Genomic DNA, 25,511 nt, shown 5'->3' on the forward strand with positions numbered 1-25,511 from the left:
TTTTTGCATTATTTAAACCAAATTGAACATGTTTCATTATTTATTTGAGGCTAAATTGATTTTATTGATGTATTATATTAAGTTAAAATAAGTGTTCATTCAGTATTGTTGTAATTGTCATTATTACAAATAAATAAAAATAAATTTAAAAAAAGCGTCCGATTAATCGGTATCGGCTTTTTTGGTCCTCCAATAATCGGTATCGGTATCGGCGTTGAAAAATCATAATCGGTCGACCTCTACTCTGAATAGCTCGTTCCATCTCATCCAACAGATGCTCAATTAGATTGAGATCTGGTGATTTKGCAGGTCACTGCAGTAAGCTGAACACACTGTCATGTTCGTGGAACCATTCCAGGACAATCCTAGCCTTGCGGCATGGGACATCTTACTGACAAAAATCTATTTGCGGACGGATACAGTTGCCATGAAGAGATGCACCTGATTGGCAGTGATGTTCAGATATCCTGTGGCATTGAAACGTTGCTCCACTTTAATCAAGGGGCCAAGTGTGTGCCAGGAAAACACAATCCACACCATCACCACCAGCCTGCAATGTTGGACAGGCAGATTGATCGACGCTTGTGCTCATGTGGTTTCTCCATACCCCTGTGGTTTCTACATACCACTGTGGTTTTCTCCATACCACTGTGGTTTTCTACATACCACTGTGCGTTTTCTTACATACCACTGTGGTTTTCACATACCCTGTTTTCTACATACCCTGTGGTTTTCTACATACCACTGGTTGGTTTTCTACATACCACTGTGGTTTTCTACATACCACTGTGGTTTTCTACATACACTGTGGTTTTCTACATGACCACTGTTGGTTTTCACACCACTGTGGTTTCTACTACCCCGTTTACATACCACTGTCGGTTTTCTACATACCACTGTGGGTGTCTATACCCGGGTTTCTACATACCACTGTGGTTTTCTACATACCACTGTGGTTTTCTACATACCACTGTGGTTTTCTACATACCACTGCAACAGCAGTTTCTTGTTTTTTTGCTGAAAGAAGTGGAACGCTGTATGGTCGTCGGCTAGCGTACCCCATTCGTGTGAAGGTACGACGAGTTGTGGGTCTTTTATAGGTCTTTGGGCACCAATGTTGTATTGCACAATTCGTGTCAGCTTTGTCAGCCTCCTTTGTCTTATTTCATAAATGACCTGGCCTGCCGTTGGCTGGATGTTCTTAGGGTGTCTGACTATTCTTGATGGTGAAAAACCCAGCAGCGTTGCAGTTMTTGACACACCCAAACCAGTGCACCTGGCACCTACTACCATACCCTGTTCAAAGGCACTTAAATATTTTATCTTGCCCATTCACGCTCTGAATGGCACCATACACAATCCATGTCTCAAGGTTTAAAAATCCTTCATTAACCTGTCTCCTCCCCTTCATCTACACTGATTGAAGAGGATTTAACAAGTGCCATCAATACGGGATCATAGCTGTCATCTGGATTCACCTGGTCATGTCATGGAAAGGACAGGTGTTCCTAATGTTTTGTACACTCAATGTATATGGAGCCTCTATTAGGTTACATATGGCCTCTTCTCCCCTTACATGGTACCTCAAGGTCAAGACAGGTCACCCATAAAGACTTGAAACACATGGGGCTAACCTGGGTAAAAGGGGTCATCTTGCTAAAACGTGTTTCTGTGTGAGGGAGTTACGTAAAACTATACGTAGAGGGATGGATGAGCTAGCATGCAGGTGAGGGGGGGGGGACAGAATGCAGAAAAGTTCCCAATCTTGACCTCAACCATTACGGGGTCAACAGAACAAAAATGTCCTTAGAGCAACACTTAGGGCAAAGGTGGCCAAACTTGGGGAACAGGAGTGCACTCTGCAATCTATCCCCAATTCCTTCAACATCCAACAGCAGTCAACGGCTGCTCCACTCTTCTCCAGTATCTCTCGTACCTGACAGCGGTGCCCCCAGCAGCCCCCCGACRCTCTCGATCATCTGTAGCAGCCCCAGGGCGCCCAGCATCCGCTCCATGCCCACGATCTCCGGCACCACCGCGAACACCAGGGGAGTCATGGCGCCGGCGCAGAACCCGTAGGCTAGGCTGATGATGAGCAGGCCCGGGTAGGACCCCCCCAGGGAGCCCAGGGGCAGCAAGAGGAGGGAGAGGCCCAACAGGCCCGTCCAGAGGACCAGCATGTGGCGCAGACGGAGCCGTCCTAGGTCCGAGGCCCAGCCGGACACCACACGGCCCACGATGTCCGTCACACCCGTGGCTGAGATGACAAAGGCAGCCTGGATAAGATTGAAACAGTTGACATGAATCTATGCATCTACCAATCAGAGCAACAAAAACTGAACAAAACAATTGGTAATCGATAATCATTTTGGATAATCTCTAAAATCCCATTGTTTACACAGTGATGTAATTGTGAAATAGGCTCATTCAAACCTGATACTGGGAGAAGCCCTCGTGGCGGCTGTGGGCCACCAGGTGGACGTAAGGCACAAAGTAGCCACAGTTGAATAAGGTGATGGCCAGGCTGTACGTGAGGAAGGGCCGCTGGAAGAGGAGGGAAAGCTCCAGGTAGGAGTAGGCCCGGTGGAAGATGGAGGCGCAGGACCAGGCACTCTCACCTGGGGCCAGCTGGAAAGAGCGAGGAGAGGGGTGAAGAAGAGCATGAGAGAAAGAGACTGACGCTGAAACAAATTACTTAAAACCTAGAAAGCAGGTCCATCAAACACTGCTGGCACCCAAACAAGACGTCACACGCAAGATTACACAACACAGATACTTGATGTGTTTTGCAACTGTTCCTGTAGTATAAAGGTTGAACCCACATGAGTCCTATTATGAAATGCCAAAACCCAGTTATCAAACATTAGATGTGTTAAGTCAGCCAGAAAGAGAGAGCGAGAGAGAGTGAGAGAGAGCGAGAGAGCGAGAGAGCGAGAGAGAAGAGGACGTTACAGGAGGTCGATTGTTACTTTGATCAAGGTAATTACCCCAAATTGCTCTGGATAAGAGCATCTGCTAAAATGACAAAAATGTAAATGGATGTTCCTACCGCAGCTACAGCCTTGTGAGTCCCCAGGGGCCTGATGAGGGCCCCGCAGGCCACCATGTTGAGGCTGAGGCCCCCCAGGATGAGAAGGGCCCCCCGCCAGGTGTACATCTCCACCAAGAGCTGGAAGAGGGGTGAGAAGGCGAAGGACGAGAGGCCCACGCCCGTAAAGCCCAGCGCCATGGCCAGGGAGCGCTTCCGGGTGAAGTACTGCATCACTGACGCCACCATAGGAGTGAAGATTAATGCCCAGCCCGAACCTGGAGGGTAGGCCGGAGGGGATAAAGAGGGAGTTATATACTAGATGTTCAGAGTTTTGGACAGAAAAGAGAAACAGAAAGTAGCATGTGAGTGTTTTTAGGTCCAAGTGTGTGTGTGTGTGTGTGTGTGTGTGTGTGTGTGTGTGTGTGTGTGTGTGTGTGTGTACCTGAGATGACGCCCAAGGTGAGGTAGAGGTGTGTGACGCAGGTGGCCTGTGAGGCCAGGATGAAGCCCAGTGCAGAGAGACAACCTCCTGCCATCACTACAGGTCTGGCACCGTATCCATTACACAACGCTGTGCCAAGTGGACCTGGGGAACACACACACACACACAGGTTTAACTACCAGTCATTACACTGTGTACAACGGACTAAGGATCATTTATGATCACATGGGGCATTACCCTCCTCTCCTATATATATACACATATATATATATATATTTATATACACACACACACACACTCACTGACACACTGCTGCATGGCCAACCCTATGGATGTGATCCAGGAGACAGCCTGGGCGCTCTCCCCAAAGTACTGCACAAACTCCACAAAGAAGACCCCCATGCTCCGGATTATCCCAAACACCAGGGCAGAGGTCACAAACAGGGCCCCCACCACCACCCAGCCCCACCCACCATCTGGGGCTGCTGGCTGGCTCTGGAGCGCCTGGGGGGCCTGCAGCTTGGCCATGACTGGGAGGGAGGGAGAGATATGGAGAGAGATGAAAGGAGATGTTATTTGTGATACTTCAGAAATACCCTGTTTAAACCATGCATTAGAAACACTACATTCTACTACAGCCTTTGCTCTTGAGCCTTTGCTGTATTGCATTGCATCGAAAACCTGCGTTACTTTCAGGTGCAGGCTTCAAAGAAACAACATGTCAATCATGCAAGAATGTATCAGACGTGCTTGAATTTGCCTGCTGCTATGTGGGTTTTCACTGGGTTTCCATAAATGTGCCTTCAAATAAATAGACAATGAATGACATTTAGAGGAAATCGCTTGTGGGTTAAATGGGTAGTCGACCCGAAACAGGTGCTCTGTGATGCTGTGGAGCTAGACTGTTGAATAGCAAGGTATAGCAAGGTATAAACATATCAAACATACGGAAACCACGTTTGACTCCGTTCCATTAATTCCATTCCAGACATTACAATGAGCCAGTCCTCCAATAGCTCCTCCCACCAGCCTCTGGTAGAACACCAGCATATTTCAGATTCCTAACACTGATTCCCTATTGTTCATGCAAAGCCTATTTCAAAGCCTGTTGCACTTAAAGTATGTTTCAGAAACGACCTAAGATTTTGGAAATATACATTTTCAGATGTACATTTCTATTTTTATTACGCGATCACCTCATATTTACTAGAGATGTACAATATATCTGTGAAGATATCAGAATCAGACGATATTAGCWAAAAATTTCAAAATCGACATCGGCCCGATGTCTAGTTTAACGCYGATGTGCAAAATCAATGTCAAAGCTGACGTGCATACCTACAGTTGAAGTAGGACGTTTACACACACCTTAGCAAAATACATTTAAACTCAGTTTTCCACAATTCCTGACATTTAATCTGAGTAAAAATTTAGTTCAGCTTTTGATTTAGTTCAGCTTTTATTTATTTCATCACATTCCCAGTGGGTCAGAAGTTTACATGCAATTAGTATTTGGTAGCATTGCCTTTAAATTGTTTAACTTGGGTCAATCATTTCGAGTAGCCTTCCATAAGCTTCCCACAATAAGTTGGGTGAATTTTGTCCCATTCCTCAGAAACCCAGTGGTGTAACTGAGTCAGGTTTGTAGGCAGCCTTGCTTGCCACACACTTTTTCAGTTCTGCCCACAAATTCCCCTATAGGATTGAGGTGAGGGCTTTTGTGATGGCCACTCCAATACCTTGACTTTGTTGTCCTTAAGCCATTTCGCCACAACTTTGGAAGTATGCTTGGGTCATTGTCCATTTGGAAGACCCATTTGCGACCAAGCTTAACTTCCTGACTGATGTCTTGAGATGTTGCTTCAATATATCCACAGCATTTTCTTTCCTCATGATGCCATCTATTTTGTGAAGTGCACCAGTCCCTCCTGTAACAAAGCCCCCCACAACATGATGCTGCCACCCCCGTGCTTCATGTTTGGGATGGTGTTCTTCGGCTTGCAAGCCTCCCCCTTTTTCCTCCAAACATAACATGGTCATTATGGCCAAACAGTTCTATTTTTGTTTCATCAGACCAGAGGACATTTCTCCAAAAAGTACGATCTTTGTCCCCATGTGCAGTTGCAAACCGTAGTCTGGCTTTTTTTGTGGCGGTTTGGGAGAGCAGTGGCTTCTTCCTTGCTGAGCGCCTTTCAGGTTATGTCGATATAGAACTCGTTTTACTGTGGATATAGATACTTTGTACCTGTTTCCTCCAGCATCTTCACATGGTCCTTTTCTGTTGTTCTGGATTCTAGCACTTTTCACACCAAAGTACGTTAATCTCTAGGAGTACAGAACGTTCTCCTTCCTGAGTGGTATGATGGCTGCGTGGTCCCATGGTGTTTATACTTGCGTACTATTGTTTGTACAGATGAACGTGGTACCTTCAGGCGTTTGGAAATTGCTCCCAAGGATGAACGCAGACTTGTGGAGGTCTACAAATATTTTTCTGATTTCTTTTGATTTTCCCATGATGTCAAGCAAAGAGGCACTGAGTTTGAAGGTAGGCCTTGAAATACATCCATATGTACACCTCTAATTGACTCAAATGATGTTAATTAGCCTATCAGAAGCTTCTAAAGCCATGGCATAATTTTCTGGAATTTTAATTATGTGATTAATTATGTGATTAATTATAAATAGTAATTTCTATTAGCTAATTCATATTGTAGTTTGTCAGCGAGAGTTATACAAATATGACCGCTTGTATTACGTCAATCTTTCCTCAGTTAGCGCTAGGACAAATGTAGCCTACATTTTTCTGGTTTGGATGATTGTGTTATGCTGTAGATACTTTTGTGAATGTCTAAAAATTGCATCCAAAAATAAACTGCTCACATTCTGGACATAACTTTGTAAGGACTGTTTTTGTGCAAAATGTTTCTGAAAAAAGTGTGGCCAGCTCAAATGGTGATTGTTGCGTCATTTGAAACTGGCCGTTCTAAATAAGCTTTCTAATCACACCGGTTTGATCGTACGCTACAGGGACCACTGTAGAATGATCACACCCGTGTGTTTGTACGTGTGAAAAGGTTCAAGTTAGAGAGGGAGATATAAGACTCCAGCTTCAGAGATTTTTGCAATTTGTTCCAGTCATTGGCAGCAGAGAACTGGAAGGAAAAGCGGCCAAAGGAAGTGTTGGTTTTGGGGATGACCAGTGCAATATACCTGCTGGAGCGCGTGCTACGGGTGGGTGTTACTATAGTGACCAGTGAGCTTTGCTAGGTAAAGCCCCACCTTATCTAAGACATATAGATGACCTCGAGCCAGTGGGTTTGGTGACAGATATGTAGTGAGGGCCAGCCAACGAGAGCATACAAGTCGCAGTGGTGGGTAGTATATGGGGCTTTGGTGAAAAAACGGACTGCACTGTGATAGACTACATCTAGTTTGCTGAGTAGAGTGTTGGGTGCTATTTTGTAAATGACATCGCCGAAGTCAAGGATCGGTAGGATAGTCAGTTTTACGAAGGCAAGTTTGGCGGCATGAGTGAAGGAGGCTTTGTTGCGAAGTAGGAAGCCGATTCTAGATTTAATTTTGGATTGGAGATGGGGCTTTGAAATACATCCACAGGTACACCTCCAATTGACTCAAATTATGTCAATTAGCCTATCAGAAGCTTCTAAAGCCATGACATCATTTTCTGGAATTTTCCAAGCTGTTTAAAGGCAGTCAAATTAGCGTATGTAAACTTCTGACCCACTGGAATTGTGATTCAGAAATAATCTGTCTGTAAACAATTGTTGGGAAAATGACCTGTGTCATGCACAAAGTAGATGTCCTAACCGACTTGCCAAAACTWTAGTTTGTTTAAAACCTCTCTGAACCACCCATCCCGGATCCGGGATCATTGTCATCAGAAACGCTGACTAGCATAGCCTAGCATAGCGCCACAGGTAAATAATATAATATAATGAAATCACAAGTCCAATACAGCAAATGAAATATAAACATCTTGTGAATCCAGCCAACATGTCCGATTTTTAAAATGTTTTACAGCGAAAACACAACATATATTTATGTTAGCTCAACACCATATCCAAAAACACACAGCCATTTTTTCACAGCAAAGATAGCTTTCACAAAACCCACAAATAGAGATAAAATTAATCACTAACCTTTGAACATCTTCATCAGATGACACTCATATGACATCATGTTATACAATACATTTATGTTTTGTTCGATAATGTGCATATTTATAGCCACAAATCGTGGTTTTACATTGGCGCCATGTTCAGAAATGGCTCCAAAATAGCCAGAATAATTACAGAGAGCAACGTGAAATACAGAAATACTCATCATAAAACTTTGATGAAAGATACATGTTTTACATATAATTAAAGATACACTGGTTCTTAACGCAACCGCTGTGTTAGATTTTAAAAATAATTTTAGTAAAAAGCATCCCATGCAATAATCTGAGACGGCGCTCAGCCATTCTCCGCCATGTTGGAGTCAACAGAAATACGAAATTACATCATAAATATTCCCTTACCTTTGATGATCTTTCATCAGAATGCAGTGCCAGGAATCCTAGTTCCACAATAAATCGTTTTTTTTTTTTTATAATGTCCATTACTTCTGTCGAATTAGCAACTTCGGCTAGCATGTGTAGTACACGTGTCCATACAAATTTACGTTAATGAACGAAAACTTAAAAAAGTGATATTACAAATCGAATAAACTGGTCAAACTGAGTTGAGAATCAATCTTCAGGATGTTTTTCTCATATATTTCCAATAACGTCCCAAACGGAGCATTTCTTCATGTCTATATAACTCAGGACAGACAAGGACATCACATGCCTAGCGTGCGTGGCCAAGAACTGGCAATCTGCCTGACCAGTCACTCCAAAAGCTCTCGTTCGGCCCCACATCATGCTAGACGCTTCATTCCACGTTCTACTGCCTGTTGACATCTAGTGGAAGGCGTATGAAGTGCATACAGATCTATAAATATAGGAGAATTGAATAGGCGATGACTTTCACAGCGACCCATTTCAGAATTTTCACTTCCTGTCTGGAAGTTTGCCTGCCATATGAGTTCTGTTTTACTCACAGATATAATTCAAACAGTTTAAGAAACTTCAGAGTGTTTTCTATCCAATAGTAATAATAATATGCATATCATATGATCTAGGACAGAGTACGAGGCCGTTCAATTTGGGCACCAATTCATYCAAAAGTGAAAATGTCGCCCCCTATCCTGGAGAAGTTAACAAAAMATTTGTGGAGTGGTTGAAAAACAAGTTTTAATGACTCCAACCTAAGTGTATGTAAACTTCCGACTTCAACTGTATATAACGTAGGTACATGACGTAATGACGCCATGTAAAACTTTGCCCTACACGTGCARCACAGCATTCCTAACCTAGCCCACAATGTCTGCTGTGTGGATTGAGCAGTCAACGAGTCGAGACAGTAATTTGAAAGAGTAAGAAAATTTCAGCAAGACAACTCAAAGGCAAAATGCATTAACGCCAAGATAATGGAATTCATTGACCTTGACAATCAACCGTTCTCTGTCGTGGGTGATGTTGGCTTTCGCCGACTGGTCGGGWATCGGTACACACTAAGTTACCAAGTGCGCTATTTTTCAGGTGTTGCACTACCGGAGTTTCACAGTAACAGCATCACTGCTATTAGCTTCAAGACGGACATTTGGACCAGCGATATCAGCCCCATGAGCATGCTGAGTCTGACAGCACAGTGGGTCGTCGAGGATTTCGTACTGAGGAAAGTCGTATTTCATGCTCATGAATGTGCTGGTTGTCATACCGCTGCTGCCATTTCAATGGCATTTGAAAACATGTTTGAAAATTGGAAACATGAACACACGAGCTAGCTCCATTCAAACAACTGACTCGAGAAATAAGCTCATCAACTGCACCTGCAGAGAACGTGATACCCTCTGTCATGGCATTGAAACGCCTGCTCAACAAAWCTRGTGACAGTCTGTGAACCAGCGATTCGGTGGCATTCTCTCTTTACTGTGTCGCCACCATGATCGATGCTAGGTACAAGGACCGCTACTTCGATGCAGACAAGAAACAGGGTTCATGTGAAATGTTACATACACAGCTGGACAAGATGGAAACGGACACAGTGACAGTGCGCACCGAGGAAGAGAGGCCACGGACAGACAGAGCTGAAACTTCACTGCTTGACATGTATAATGAAATCCTGGTTGAGAATAAAACKACTGAACTGAATAACGAAACAGCACAGCAAGTAAGTGAAATAAATATGTTTTGATGATGTTTTACTGGTAATGGGGACMTACGTAAATGCCAACAAAATAACTTTTTGGTCAGTGTGGTGTGTGTATGTGTAACCTTTATTTAACTAGGCAAGTCAGTTAAGAAAAAATCTTATTTACAATGACGGCCTACACCGGCCAAACCCAGACGACGCTGGGCCAATTGTGCGCCGCCCTATGGGACTSCCAATCATGGCCGAATGTGATATAGCCTGGATTCGAACCAGGGACTGTAGTGACGCCTCTTGCACTGAGATGCAGTGCATTAGACCGCTGCGTTCATGTGTGTGTGCGTTATCTATTTAACTGAACTAGAATGCTTAAAAGGCCGCTAAAATGTTTAATATCGGTTATCGGTACTGGGGTTTTTGGCAAGGAAAATATCGGATATCGTTATCAGCCACAAATGTCATATCGGTGTATCACTAATATTTACACCACTATGTTCCACCCTCACAGTCACATATTAAATCTGTCATCACAAAAAGATTGTATTGTACGGTTGAGTCATTGATTTACAATGGAAATGAATTACACTTATTGTGGGTCAACACATGAAAGGCCCTTTAAGTATAAAAAAGACACTATGCATTTGGTAGTATGTCCTTCTACAGGGAAAATCCAAGCCTAAATTCCCCAATGGCAGTATGCCATAAAACCTATTAGAGTATTCAAAACATTAAATTGAATTAAAACTTGACGTAAGGGATAGAAAAATCTAAAGAAAAAGTGGCACTAATCTGAAACTAAATGGAATTGACTGCAACTCTGATGTGTACAAGAGTATATTATGAAAAGTCAGAGATCAGCACTTTCCATTCCAGGACCCAGAACTGTAGACAGAATGAGAGGGATGGATGGAACACAGCAGGATAGGTGGGAGGTTTGATAAACAGTCCTTGTTTTGTTTTTTGWTTTTTGGGGGGGAGGGGGGTAGATCAGCTTTAATATTGCAGATAGATTGTGACTTAAATAATAGATTCCTATTTGCCATATATTTTTCAGCTGTGCTGTTTCACAAAAGTTATGAACCTTTCTATTCTCATAATTTCTAAAGATTATAAATTAAAGAAGATTAAAGATTTTGCAAAGACTATTATTATATTATTGATCGATTGATTAGGAATTTTCAAATCACCCAGCAGTGCTATTTGCAGAGTTAGCTCCAGGTAAATGTTACAATTCTTCAGCCATTCCTGAACCTGCGACCAAAAACAAGCTACATACAGTATGGACAGTACCAAAACARYTGATCTAAAGATTGTCTCTTCGCAGCCAAATCTGCAGAGGTTTAATGTATCCCCCATATATATAACATTCTATTCGATGCAAACTAGAAAAAGTTTTGAATCTGGCGTTGTTTTGTGTATCTGTTCATAAACCATGTGCCATGGAATCGGTACATCAAAAATCTCTTCCCAACGACTTTGCAATCTATATGGCACAGCTGTCAATTTGTTGGGCCTTAAATCAACGGTATACTTATTTTATTTATCACAGTTTTCTTTAACTAATTTTGGTCTTGCCTCTTCCATTTTTGCAAAAATGCTGCAATTAGTTGGTTGTAAATTTGGGAAGAGCAGACATTTACATATCTATGTTAGCATAATATTTGTTGTAATATTTGTTCTGGTCTTTTGTGGTGGATTAAACTGAAATCAAAAACAACTTTCTATGGCTTGTTAAAAAATAGTTTGGCCGGTCTCCAAGAAAACAGTGGCCTCCATCATTCTTAAATGGAAGAAGTTTGGAACCACCAAGACTCTTCCTAGAACTGGCCGCCCGGCCAAACTGAGCAAATCGGGGGAGAAGGGAAGGTGACCAAAAACCCGATGGTCACTCTGACCAAGTTCCAGAGTTCCTCTGTGGAGCTGGGAGAAACTTCCAGAAGGACAACCATCTCTGCAGCACTCCAACAATCAGGCCTTTTTGCTAGAGTAGCGGAAGCCACTCCTCAGTAAAAGGCACATTACAGACCGCTTGGAGTTTGCCAAAGGCCACCTACAGACTCTCAGACCATGAGAAACAAGATTCTCTGGTCTGATGAAACCAAGATGAAACTCTTTGGCCTGAATGCCAAGCGTCACATCTGGAGGAAACCTGACACCATCCCTACGGTGAAGCATGGTGGTGGCAATATCATGCTGTGGGGATGTTTTTTCAGCGGCAGGGACTGGGAGACTAGTCAGGATAGAGGAAAAGATGAACAGAGCAAAGTAGAGATCCTAGAAGAAAACCTGCTCCAGAGCGCTCAGGACATCAGACTGGGGCAAAGGTTCACCTTCCAACAGGACAAAGACCCTAAGCACAGAGCCAAGACAACGCAGGAGTGGCTTCGGGACAAGTCTCTGAATGTACTTGAGTGGACCAGCCAGAGCCCGGACTTGAACCCGATCGAACATCTCTGGAAATAACTGAAAATAGCTGTGCAGCGACGCTCCCCATCCAACCATCCAACGCTCCCATCTCTTGAGAGAATCTGGAGAGAAGAATGGGAGAAACTCCCCAAATACAGGTGTGCCAAGCTTGTAGCGTCATACCCTAGAAGACTCAAGGCTGTAATTACTGCCAAAGGTACTGAGTAAAAGGCCTGAATACTCATGTAAATGTGATATTTCTGTAGTATTTTTTAATAAATTTGCAAACATTTCTAAAAACCTGTTTTTGATTTGTCATTATGGGGTATTGTGTGTAGATTGATGAGGGAAAAAAAACAGTGTAATCAATTTTAGAATAAGGCTGTAACGTAACAAAATGTGGAAAAAGTCAAGGGGTCTGAATACTTTCCGAATGCACTGTACATAACTTTTACACACTGTAAAAGAGATTCTCCGAAATTCAAATATTATATAATATTTGAAATATTATTTAAATATACATTCTTGTCATACTTTATCAAAAGTCTTTTCAAWGTCAGCTATGAATACCAGGCCTGGTTTCCCAGATGTTTCATGGTCTTCTATTGCTTCCAGTTCTTGTCTTATATTATCTGTACTGTATCGTCCATATGTCCGATTAGGATGAATAATACCTTTTAATTGTATGCGCTATGCATTTTGCTATAATCTTTGCATCACAACACTGAAGTGTAAGGGGCCTCCAATTTTTTTATGGACTGGATTATACCGCCTCCCACATTCTATTTTACTTCCTACGGGTGCGCTGACTTTCGGAGCGATTTTCGCTATTGTTTTTATCATTAGCTTACTAGCTAGCTAACTGTCGTAGATGCATTTGCTGATGAAAGTGTTCGCAATGACTACGTTTAAATTACAGCCCTGAAGGAGGTGCTAATGAACATTGTTCAGTGCCGCTGTGTCATTTTCTTCAAAGTGTAATGGTATTGTGAGCTTTCCGTAGCTTCCCGGGTCGATGTAGAGAAAAGGGTGGTTGGTGGCAGTACGTTTGTGACAACAGCTACAATAGCAGCTAGGTTATGTCTAGTGCTACTTGATTCTTAGAGAAGATGGGCAATAATAGTAATGAGTTTATTTGGTATTCAAATACTCTGGGTCCATCTTTAGATTTGCAAGCTACACCCACCTGATGGCACTTAATTGAGTGGGCAGCAGAGACCAGTTTATAAGAGTCACAAGCACCAATCCATCTGAAACAAGTGTTACTTGAAGAAACAAGTAAGGGTCAACTTCATTAAATACAGTACTTAATAGAGAATATTATTTGATCTTACTGTAATTGTTAACATTATTTACTTTGTTGTGTTATGGACCTAATGTAAGGACAATATGTTGTACTAAAAGGGTTTTCTTATGTTCAGACACTACCATCAATCGACGGGTTTTCTTGTTTATGAACTCATCTGTCGTTGGGTTGAAGCAGAAGGATTTGGCCCATCGGTTCATCCATCAATCGACAGGTTCTTCTTGTTTATGACTCATCTGTCGTTGGGTCTGAAGCAGAAGGATTTGGCCCATCGGTTCATCCATCAATCGACGAGTTCTTCTTGTTTATGACTCATCTGTCGTTGGGTCTGAAGCAGAAGGATTTGGCCCATCGGTTCATCCATCAATCGACGAGTTCTTCTTGTTTATGACTCATCTGTCGCTGGGTCTGAAGCAGAAGGATTTGGCCCATCGGTTCATCCATCAATCGACAGTGAGACGGATTATTATCTCTTGGGCCAACTTCCTCTACTGTCTGCTTTGATCAGCACGGATATGGATCCCCAAGGAAACCATCAAAGCCCACCTGCCACCTGAGTTCAAGGACTATCCAAACACCCAGGTAGTGATCGACTGCACTGAACTCCGCTGCCAGACACCATCTTCACTACTACTGCAGAGTGAGGTGTTTTCTTCCTACAAGTCACACTGTACCWTTAAGTGCATGTTGGGAATGTCACCACATGGAGCTGTCACTTTTGTGTCAWCGTTCTATGCTGGATCTGTGAGTGACAAGGAGATCTTCAAGCAGTCTGGAAACATTTCCTTACTCACCCCTGACATGGCCATTATGCTGGATAAGGGCTTTCTCATAGATGACATTGTTCCGTGCAAGGTCTACCGGCCAGCCTTTCTGTCAAGACGCACACAGATGCCAGAGCATGAGGTTAGGGAGACCCAATCCATTGCCAGGCTGAGAGTGCATGTTGAAAGAATGATCCACARAGTAAAGGAACACAAGCTGTTTGACAMRGTCATCCCCCTGACCATCTCAGGCAGCATCAACCAGTTATTTGCAGTGGCGTGCCTGTTGGTCAACTATCAAAACGGACCTTTGGTCAGAGCATGGGCCAAGCCAGTGTAAATGTACATGTGTTTATTTGCTAGCAGCAAAATTATATAATTTGTTTTTCTATGACATGTATCAATAAATTGTGTTGCAGTGAATATCAGTTTGTGTGGAGCTTGTATTGGATTTAATTAGGCAATGTGTTTAGGGGTGGGAGAAAGAAATCAAATAAACACAGAATTGCCAGAATGCAAGATTGAATACAATGTTAGAGATGTGTAATTGATTAACTGAACTGTTGAACATTTGCTGAAATATATATATATTTTAAACAAATCTACTTGGCACCCATGCAGGGGATCCATTCAGGTGCGAGAGACACTTCTGCAGGTAGTGGTAAAAATACAAGTGGTCAACCTTCTCTCTTATAGTTTTTGAAACCTGTAGATCTTTATATATCCTTTCAACTAGGATCTCCTCCTGTGCACAGATGACAAAGTCACACCAGCTACAACCTGTGAGAAGGATTTGACCTTGCACCTGCCAGTAGTAAGCATGAGATCTCTTCAACTTCAGCTCTCCATTCTGTATCTTCAGGTAAGGGCAGTCAACATAACTTGGTACATTTGGGCACTTGACCTCTGAGAGTCCAAAGTGTGGTCTCACACTGGGATCAAATAGGATGACATCTGGAGAGGATCCTAACCACGGGGCATCTGGGTGCACTACGAAGCCACACGGAAAGAAGTTAACATTCTTCAGTGTGCAGTACTTCTGTACAGCCACTGGCTCCATGGCTAGCCCCCTCTTCATCTCCATGGTCTACATACCAGGCATGTATCCATTGAGTGCTTTGTAGAGAGAACTTCTGCAAAATATTTTAAAACCTTAACATCAGGTTGGAGAGATTACTATGACAAAGACTCATGTAACTTTTTCAGAAATAGCACAAACCCGAAAGTTCAAATAAAATGTATTAAATATACATATATGTATTAATATACAGATTTATAGATTATTATATATTTCCCACCAGTCTTTGTCCCAACCATTTGTCATTACTTTGTAAATACGCCACCGTTTACAAAAAAATCACAATACATTTTTTTCAAAAATGTTTCCATTCTAAGAACCTCCAACTTACCTTATTCCATCAGCACACGAGTTAGTAGGTTTACAGAACTCTATCCCATCAACCGGACCTGGCTTCACACCCTAATTAACAAGGATTTACTGTTACAAAGGCTGAATACTTTTCAGGTGCATTTTTTATGGATATTGACAGACTCACAAGTGTTCTTGGCTTGTGCCAACGCTGTTCTGTGTCTGTGCAGCTGTGAACTGGTGGTGCAGCAGGAATGTTTAGTTGAGAGTAGTGCGCTGTCTGGTAAAAAAGGCCACCAGATGATTGCACAGAGCACTTCCTGCAACACAGGAGCAGTGGCTTTGGACCACTATCACTGGTACGGAGTGCTTTAACACCATCTGTGAAGATAAGTGTGATGAAAGACTGAAGTGAGAAACAAGAATGATGCGGCTCATACATAACAGCAAACATAGTAGTGTTTAACAAGGGCACTAGTCGCTACTCTCATGCTGTGTGGCTTTTCATCCTCCCTCGTGGACCTGTGACAGGCAGCCCACAGTGATCTCCCCTGTCAATGTTGTCAATGTTGTCAATGTATCTTTGTTAAATACTGTTTAGAAGACATGAATAACAATTATTTTTAGCTAGCAAATATAGGTAGCAAGCATAAGTTTTAAGCAAGCTAACGAAAATATACACATTCTCAGGTAGATTCTGTCAACGTTACATACTTTTACAAAGTAACTAGCTAGCTACAGTTACTAGTTAAATTAGCTAGCTAGCTAATATGATTGTAGCTAGCTTTATCTGTCACTGACTTGGTACTCACCTTCATAGTTGTCTATGTAGCTTCCTATATATATCTTGAAGCCATTTTCGTTCTTGCTAGCTGGAGTCTCGGAGGCCGATGTAACAATTTGATGTACATTAATAATATTCATTTGAGGAAAGTCCTGAAGACACCTAGTAAAAAACGGTGACAGTGGTAGCACTGTTATATTGTCGATAACAACTAGACTGACTTTCGTTCTATAGTATGCGCCACCAGATATTGCCACATCAGTAGGAAGTGTGCTTAGAAACGTTCAGTCATGGAATGTGCATGGAATGTGCATAAGGGCTATTGCTTCAAGAAATTCCTCTTCTGTAATTTGGCCTTCACATGAGTCTTTATGTACAGCTGTTAATTTTATAATTAATAGGAAAAAAAACTCCTTCAAATTTACTTGGGTTAGTGGAGATGGAGGAGACTGAAACAAAAACATATGTTTAAAGTACTTTGCTTTCTCTTTCAAAATATCATTTTTATTGTTGTTCTCTATCTGTACAGTTAGTCCCTCTATTTCCTTTGGTAATATYAACTATTTTGACCTGTATTGCTTTTGTTTGAAGATGGATATTGAATTGCATGGCCTCCTGSCTTTGTTCAGCCTGCCTCATGCCAACTTCTAATGGGAAGCGTATGAGCTATAGACTGTTGGGTTTTCACCATTTATCCCCTGGCTTTATGAGGTGTACTATAATATGAAGAATCCAAAATGGAGCAGACCAAAGGAAATGTAACCACGTAATCTGTGAAATCACATTCCTAGACTAGAGAACACCTTTTACGAATCCAAGTCTATGCATCTCTACGTGATTCTCTTCACAAACACGCAAAGCTTTTCGAATAAGAACCTGGGGGCTATGGCGGTGTCAATACACCTCTTCATCGGCTCTATGCACAGGGGAAATGAGAACAATGGATAGCGGGTGGAGAGATGGAGATGGAGAGAGCCTCCAGCTTCCCGTCTCATCCCATCTCATTTCCTTCACGGTTGCAGACAAGTGAAAGGACTACAAGATTTATAACGACGACGGCTGAAGCGTCCGGCCAGGTGCCTTTGGAAAGCTGCCAACGGGAGCCACCTGTATAGACTGAGGGGATCTCAGGTGTGTTTGACTGCACTGTGATGACAGTTAGCCAGAGGAGAACAGCTGGTAGCATCAACCAACAACACCCTGTAAAGGTGCAAGAGGAGGTGCAGGTCAGGACTGTCTCTCTAATTAGTGGGATGATTGTGATCTAATCATTCGCTAAGGAGCACTCTACACTGAGTATACAGTAGGAACACCCCACCCACCCTTTGCCCAAAGAACAGCTTCTATTCGTCGGGACATGGACTCTACAAGGTGTCGAAAGCGTTCCACAGGGATGCTGGCCCATGTTGACTCCAATGCTTCCCACAGTTGTGTCAAGTTGGCTGGATGTCTTTTGGGTGGTGGACCATTCTTGAAACACACGGGAAACTGTTGAGCTTGAAAAACCCAGCAGCGTTGCAGTTCTTGATACAAACCGGTGCACCTGGCACCTACTACCATACCCCGTTCAAAGGCACTTAAATCTTTTGTCTTGCTCATTCACCCTCTGAATGGAACACATACACAATCCATGCCTCAATTGTTTAAAAATCCTTCTTTAACCTGTTTCCTCCCATTTCTCTACACTGAATGAATCAGATTTAACAAATGACATCAATAAGGGATCATAGATTTCACCTGGATTCACCTGTCATGGAAAGCAGGTATTCTTAATGTTTTGTATACTCAGTGTATGCGTCCCTTCAGAGAAGACCTACAGGAAGGATCGTTCTCTGGCTGTGGGCTCTGTCTTGTCTAACACAGATGAGGAAAGCCGTCTGCAGAGTCTACAGCCAGACAGACAGCCAGAGAGATGCATTCTCAGAGGACAGGTAGTACCTGTTTAAAGACCCAAAGAAGAGGCTTCTTTAACTCTTTGATGGTCGAGTTCATAGTAATCAAGCACTTTTTTCCGGATGAAGCGCTTTAGCTTTTCAAACAATGACGCAAAACAGTCCAGAATTTATCTTGGGTCTTTGTATTAAAGTCGCTCTGAGCACTTTCTGCAGTGGAACTCTAAGAAGCTGCAAAGAGAAGCTACCAACGAGAGCCACCTGTGTAGACCGAGGCAATTTTAGATCTGTTTCACTAAACTATTATGCCAGTTTGAGGAGTGAAACTGGGCGTCTGTGCCCAGTGGTGGTTTGAATTGTTCGTCTTTTATTACTGGCAGTCTCTCTAGTCTAGCTGCAAGGTTGCATTCTCTAAAAACAGGTAGTACACRTTTAACGCAATCCTCAAGTTGTTACAGAAACCTTGTCCTTGAGCTTCTCAAAGCTTTAAAGGGGGCACTCTCCCACAACTCACCAATAACATGCGGGAAGACTCTTTCCCTGTCCCCAATAATGTTTACCACCAGATAACCTAGTGCCAGGGTGAGTTTGTAACGGTCAGAAGTGATGGTTCTGTGCTGAAAAACAATCTATTGAAAGCCGTCAAATGCTTCTGCCACTTAGTGTCTAACACACTAGACTTGAKAAGACTTCACTCTGCCTGTCTTACTGGCTGTGTTCCAAATAGCTTACTACCCATGCCTCATTTCACCCAGGACTGCAGACAAGGAAGACACAAGAGACTCAACATGTTTTGATAGAATGCCATTCGCTTCACTTTATCAACGTTGTTCGGATCAGTGGTCCCAGAGACAAGGAATTCAAGTGCAGTTAAGATTACAGTGACTTGCAAAAGTATTCAGACCCCTTGGATTTCTTCACATTATTATTGTGTTATAAAGTGGGATTAAAATGGATTTAATTGACAAGGAAGACATACACACTCTTGCAGAGAGCATATAAAACTGACGATCTCTTAAAAAGAACTGATGTTGGCACAAGATGGAGGGAAAATTGGAGCATAACTAATGAAATTACAGTTAACGAAAATGTACGCTTAATGCAGTATAAATTCATGTAAAGAATTTATTATACAAAATCCACAAATTCTACAATGACTCAATAATCCATGCTTTCTGGGAATGCTATGAAGTCCAAAAGTTATGGGTGGAGCTAGAAAGTTGGCTGTTAGACGATTCTCTTCTCATTACTCATCTTGAAAAACGTATACTAAAAACATGGAAACCAATCAATCCGCCATAATTAACACAATGGAAAAAATATAATGATCTATTATTTAAAATATTGAAAGTGCGTGGGTTACGGAGAGAAACATAATGGTGCAGTTTTGGACCATGTGGYGGAAAGTGATGTGGGAGCTGGAGATGTGTGTGTATGCTAGTGGGTCTGGGCAGGCGTGATGTAGTTGATGTTTGTATAATGTTGTCGTTTGTATGCGTATGYTTCGTATTGTTTTTAAAATGTCGTTTTTTTCAAGATAAAAAGATTTAATTGTCATTTTTTGTCAACAATTTACACAAAATACTCTAATGTCAAAGTGGAAGAAAAAAGATTTATAAAATTAAATAACTAAAATATAGTAGTTGCATAAGTATTCAGCCCCTTTATTTAGGCAAGCCTAAATTAGTTCAGGTGTACAATTTGGCTTAACAAATCAAATCAAAAGTGACATGGACTCTGTGCGCAATATCAGGGGTTGTCATGATTAGTAAATGACTAACCCTTCCTCTGTCCATCATACATAACACATATGTAAGGTCCCTCAGTCAAGTATTGAATATCAAGCACAGATTCAGCTACTAAGACCAGGGGGGGTTTGAAACTGCTCAGGGATGTTACCATGAGGCCATTGGTGATTTTAAAACAGCTMCATAGTTCAATGGCTGTGATGGGAGACAACATTGTAGTGACTCCACAATAACGACCTAAATGACAGAGTGAAAAGAACACAAATATTCCAAAACATGCATATTGTATGCAACAAGGCACTGAAGTAATACTGAAAACAAAAAACTTGCAAAGGAATACACTTTTTGGCCTAAATGCAAAGCCTTATGTTTGAGGAAAATCCAACAAAACACTTCACTGAGTAACTGCCTCCTTATTTTCAAATCAAGGTGGTGGCTGCATCATGGTATGTGTATGCATGACATTGGCAAATACTGGGGAGTTTTTCAGGGTGAAAAGAAATGGGATAGGGCTAAGCATAGGCAAAATCCTATAGAGAAACCTGCTTCAGACTGCTTTACACCAGACACTGGGAGAGGAATTCACCATCCAGCAGGACAATAACCCACAACACAAGGTCAACTCAACACTGGAGGTGTTTACCAAGAAAACAGTTYATGTTCTTAAGTGGCCAAGTTACAGTTTTGACTTAAATCTGATTGAAATACTAGGTACACCAAGACCTGAAAAGTGCTGTCTAGCCATGATCCCCAACATCTTTAGATAGCTTGAAGAATTTAGAAAAGAATATGCCTAAAAGGCAAAAATTGCGCAATCAGGTGTGCAAAGTAGAGGGCTGCATTCAGTATGCGGGTCCCAACAGATATCATTGCGGCTTGGTCGCCATTTTTCATTCTGCGGGCGATAAGAGACGACTTTGGGATGAAAATATTTTTGTTGTCATGCCGATTATTTGGAAACGGTCATCTTTTTGCTTTGCATGGGTTAGCCAACCTATTGTATTAAAAGCACATATTTTTTGCATTACTCACACACAGAATTCGCTGCTTCAACTTCAGTTAACTATCTCTCCTAGTTGGGCGTGCGAGTTCAAGTGCTCCTAGTATGTGTGGTCTCATTGAAATAGAGTAGGCTGCCTACATGGGCGGAGAATCACGTGGCAGTACATTTTAAATATGAAATTAACGTAAATATTAGTAGAGTGTAGTTTACCACAGTGTCAGTAAATAAATATTGATAACGGAAAGAATTGGAGGGCGCTTAACCAACGTGAGTCGAGGTGCAATCAAACATTTGTATCATCATTGAAAAGGAAAAGGCACACGCATAGGTTAGGCTACTATGCTGAGCGAGCGTTGCGCCTTTTCATTTTCAATGAGTATTGATTACCCATTTATTTGTCTCTGCCTGAAAATTGTCCTCCTAAAAGGTAGGCTATGTCCTATAGGCCTATGCAAAACGTAGCAAGTGTCACTGTCGTCATTCAAGCTCCTTCCAGTTCAGTAGCCATACCTGCGGGATCATGTGCGCGTGTGGCCTCAATTAATTAGTAGGCTATAGCCTGCATGGGCGGAGAAGCACGGGGCAATTATCTTTCCAAGGAAATGTACAGTACTTCCTAAATATGATTAGGCTATAGTTTACTACATTGTCTAGAAATAAATATTGACCACCCCTATTTCTCTGTCTGAAAATCTTCCCACTCCTAAAAGGTAGGCTATAAAAATAACTCAAGAGAAAGGGCAAGTCTCTCCAACTGCTCTCTTCGAACTACATCTACCATATTGGCTGATATAGACCAGTAATACAGATAGCCTAATATAATGGGCCACGCGAGAATCTCTGGTAATTTAACCTATTTCTTAAGTTATTTTTGCCTATAGGGCGCAAAATTCCTGGGACCTTGGCTGGCAAGTGAGCTGCGTCACATACGCCTAAAATAACATTGTGGGAGTTGGGTAGAAAGCCATGCAGMGGGTGTGGTATGAAAAGCTGGGATAAATAAATCAGTCCCGCGCACACCTCTATTGCAAAGCTCTTAGAGACTTTMCCAATTAGTCTCACCTTTGTAATTGCTGCTAAATGTGTTTCCAACATCTATGGACTCAGGGAGCTGAACGACAATGTAGGCCGTCATTGTAAATACGAATTTGTTCTTAACTGACTTGCCTAGTTAAATAAATGTAAAAAACTAAAAATTCATAAACGACTATTTTATTTATCACATTTTTATGAATCATTTTTTTATACATTTTTCTCCCACTTTGACAGAGTATTTTGTGTAGATTGTTGACAAAAAATAACAATTAAATCATTTTTAATTCTGCTTTGTAAACCAATAAAATGTAAAGAAATCCAAGGGGTCTGTTCAGCGTCAAACTGTGTTAGGATGTGGCCAGCAACCCCGTTTAGATCCAGGAAATCTCAGAACAGTTTCACTGCACTGGTGCAGCTGGTAAAACACACACAGAGAAGGAGGTTGCCCACCATCGCAGGTGCAGGATTCAGAAGCACTTGGAATGGGTGTGATTGAATCATCTGCCGAGATGCACCCAGTAAAAGATGATTTTGGGGCTTCTATGGAGGTGGGCTTCTTTCTGGTCCACATCACATCCATTCCGTACCAACTTGGCACTAACAAGACTGCATATACATCTCCCTCACTGTTGGTTTGACTACAAATCGGGGTGAACCCTGCTCGCAGCGCCATCTGTTAGGTTCTTATTTTTCAGAGTAAATAACTCAYGGACACTAGAGAAGCTAAACCAAGTTTAATTCTTCCCAAAGGGTCGACACAGCTGTATTCAGACAAAAAACATGGCTCCCCCCGTGGTGGTATTCATACCCCACTTTGGGTGGTGTCTCCTCCTTATCTCTAAACATTGCATCCTTCTTGCTAAGCAGGGAACTAAGTGATATGAGCCTTCAACGGTTTCTCCCCTTATCAGTACTGTCACATGCAATTGTTTTCCCTGCACCCTGCACCAAAGAGTACATTCCCCAGGTGCTCTCATTTGTTGACTTCTGTAACCGTAAAAGCATTGGTTTCATGCATGTTAACATTAGAAGCCTCCGCCCTAAGTTTGTTTTATTCACTGCTTCATTTATGTCCAAATAGCTATTTTTGTTAGCGTGTTTGGTAAACAAATCCAAAGTCAGGAACGATGTCAAACGATGTATTGAATCAATCTTTAGGATGTTTTGAACATAAATCTTCAATAAAGTTCCAACTGGAGAATTCCATTGACTTCAGATGTGCGATGGAACAGAGCTCCCTCTAATGTGCATGGTCAGAGCATGGTCAGCTCATGGCAGACCTGACTCATTCCTGTCTCCTTTCGGCCCCACTTCCCAGTAGAGGCATCAGACAAGGTTCTACAGACTGTTGACATCTAGTGGAAGYCATAGGAAGTGCAAACTGATCCATATCCCACTGTGTATTCAATAGGCGATGAGTTGAAAATTGACCAACCTCAGATTTCCCACTTCCTGTTTGGATTTCTTCTCAGGTTTGTGCCTGCCATATGAGTTATGTTATACTCATAGACATCATTCAAACAGTTTTAGAAACTTCCCGAGTGTTTTCTATCCAATACCAATATCCAATATATTACCAACTGGGACTGAGGAGCAGGCAGTTTACTCTGGGCACCTCTGGGCACCTTTCATCCAAGCTACTCAATACTGCCCCTGCAGCCATAGGAAGTTAATGCAACCGCTGTGTCAGATTTAAAAAAAGCTTTACCGAAAAAGCACACCATGCAATAATCTGAGTACAGCGCTCAGACAACAAAACAAGCCATACAGATATGCGCCATGTTGTGGAGTCAACAGAAGTCAGAAATAGCATTATAAATATTCACTTACCTTTGATGATCTTCATCAGAATGCATTCCTAGGAATCCCAGTTCCACAATAAATGTTTGATTTGTTTGATAAAGTCCATAATTTATGTCCAAATACCTCCTTTTTGTTCACGCGATTAGTACACAATCCAAACTCACGAGGCGCGGGCAAGTCCAGGCGAAAGTTCTGACAAAGTCATATTACAGTTCGTAGAAACATGTCAAACGAAGTATAGAATCAATCTTTAGGATATTTCGAACGTGAGCGCGCGTGATCAGCTCATGCCACTCTGGCAGACCTCTGACTCATTCACCTCTCATTCCCCCCTCCTTCACAGTAGAAGCATCAAACAAGGTTCTAAAGACTGTTGACATCTAGTGGAAGCCTTAGGAAGTGCAATATGACCACATTTCCACTGTATCTTGGATAGGCAAAGAGTTGAAAAACTACAAACCTCAGATTTCCCACTTCCTGTTTGGATTTTTTCTCAGGTTTTTGCCTGCCATATGAGTTCTGTTATACTCATAGACATCATTCAAACAGTTTTAGAAACTTCAGAGTGTTTTCTATCCAAATCTACTAATTATATGCATATTCTAGCTTTTAGGACTGAGTAACAGGCAGTTTACTCTGGGCACCTTTTTATCCAAGCTACTCAATACTGCCCCCCTGTCCCAAAGAAGTTAAGGATAACAAAGTCAAGGTATTGGGAGTGGCCATCACAAAGCCCTGACCTCAATCTCACAGAAAATTTGTGGGCAGAACTGAAAAAGAATGTGCGAGCAAGGAGGCCTACAAACCTGACTCAGTTACACCAGCTCTGTCAGGAGGAATTGGACAAAATTCACCCAACTTATTGTGGGAAGCTTGTGGAAGGCTAGCCGAAATGTTTGACCCATGTTAAACAATTTAAAGGCAATGCTACCAAATACTAATTGAGTGTATGTAAACTTCTGACCAACTTGGAATGTGATGAAAGAAATAAAAGCTGAAAGAAATTATTCTCTCTACTATTATTCTGACATTTCACATTCTTAAAATAAAGTGGTGATCCTAACTGACCTAAAACAGGGAYTTTTTACTCAGATTAAATGTCAGGAATTGTGAAAAACKGAGTTTAAATGTATTTGGCTAAGGTGCATGCAAACTTCAGACTTCAACTGTATGTCAACAAACATGGCTACACAGCTGGAATTAGCTTAGCTCATTATAATCAGTACAACCTTCAAAAAAGTATTTTACACACTTAATATGTGCCCATTACAATCTATGCAATAATCAGAATGCATGCAAACAATTGGGAAGTGCTTGGGGAATTCTGTTCGGGTCAGAAATGTCCCAAAAATGAATTGTCCGCAAAAGTAAAAAGGACTATTTCTATGTGAATGAATGAGGAGGCGGAAAACACCTCAATTCAAACTGTTCTTAGAAAATAAAAACTTGTTAGAAAATTATTTGAAATTGAAACAGCCTATAAATACAACAGGTTTGGTTTGTTGGCAGCGCAGATTAAAAGTACTGTTGCGTAACAATCACATTYTGGAATGGAGAGAACCTTCTAACATCACGTGCATAAAAAAACTCACGCTGGGGCGACCGTTAGAGACATTTGGAACTCACGCATGAATTAAGCATCAGCTGTCTGAGCAGCTTACCGATCACTATACC

The 25,511-nt window shown here is 41.9% G+C and overlaps 1 protein-coding gene across 3 annotated transcripts in view; it reads right to left on the reverse strand.

Annotated features, from left to right (window-relative positions):
* Positions 1-25,511, reverse strand: part of slc16a13 (solute carrier family 16 member 13) — a 38,175-nt gene that overhangs the window by 8,590 nt on the left and 4,074 nt on the right. For all 3 annotated transcript variants that reach the window (XM_070437968.1, XM_070437969.1, XM_023982286.3), the window contains exons 3-7: positions 3,776-4,003; positions 3,474-3,617; positions 3,050-3,306; positions 2,434-2,628; positions 1,937-2,276 (exon numbers count right to left, since the gene is read on the reverse strand). In XM_070437968.1, coding sequence (XP_070294069.1) covers positions 1,937-2,276; positions 2,434-2,628; positions 3,050-3,306; positions 3,474-3,617; positions 3,776-4,001 — 1,162 coding nt within the window. In that variant the 5' untranslated portion in view covers positions 4,002-4,003. The remainder of the gene's footprint in view (positions 1-1,936; positions 2,277-2,433; positions 2,629-3,049; positions 3,307-3,473; positions 3,618-3,775; positions 4,004-25,511) is intronic.

This window comes from Salvelinus sp. IW2-2015, linkage group LG37, assembly GCF_002910315.2.
Source record: "Salvelinus sp. IW2-2015 linkage group LG37, ASM291031v2, whole genome shotgun sequence".
Classification (NCBI taxonomy): Eukaryota; Metazoa; Chordata; class Actinopteri; order Salmoniformes; family Salmonidae; genus Salvelinus; species Salvelinus sp. IW2-2015.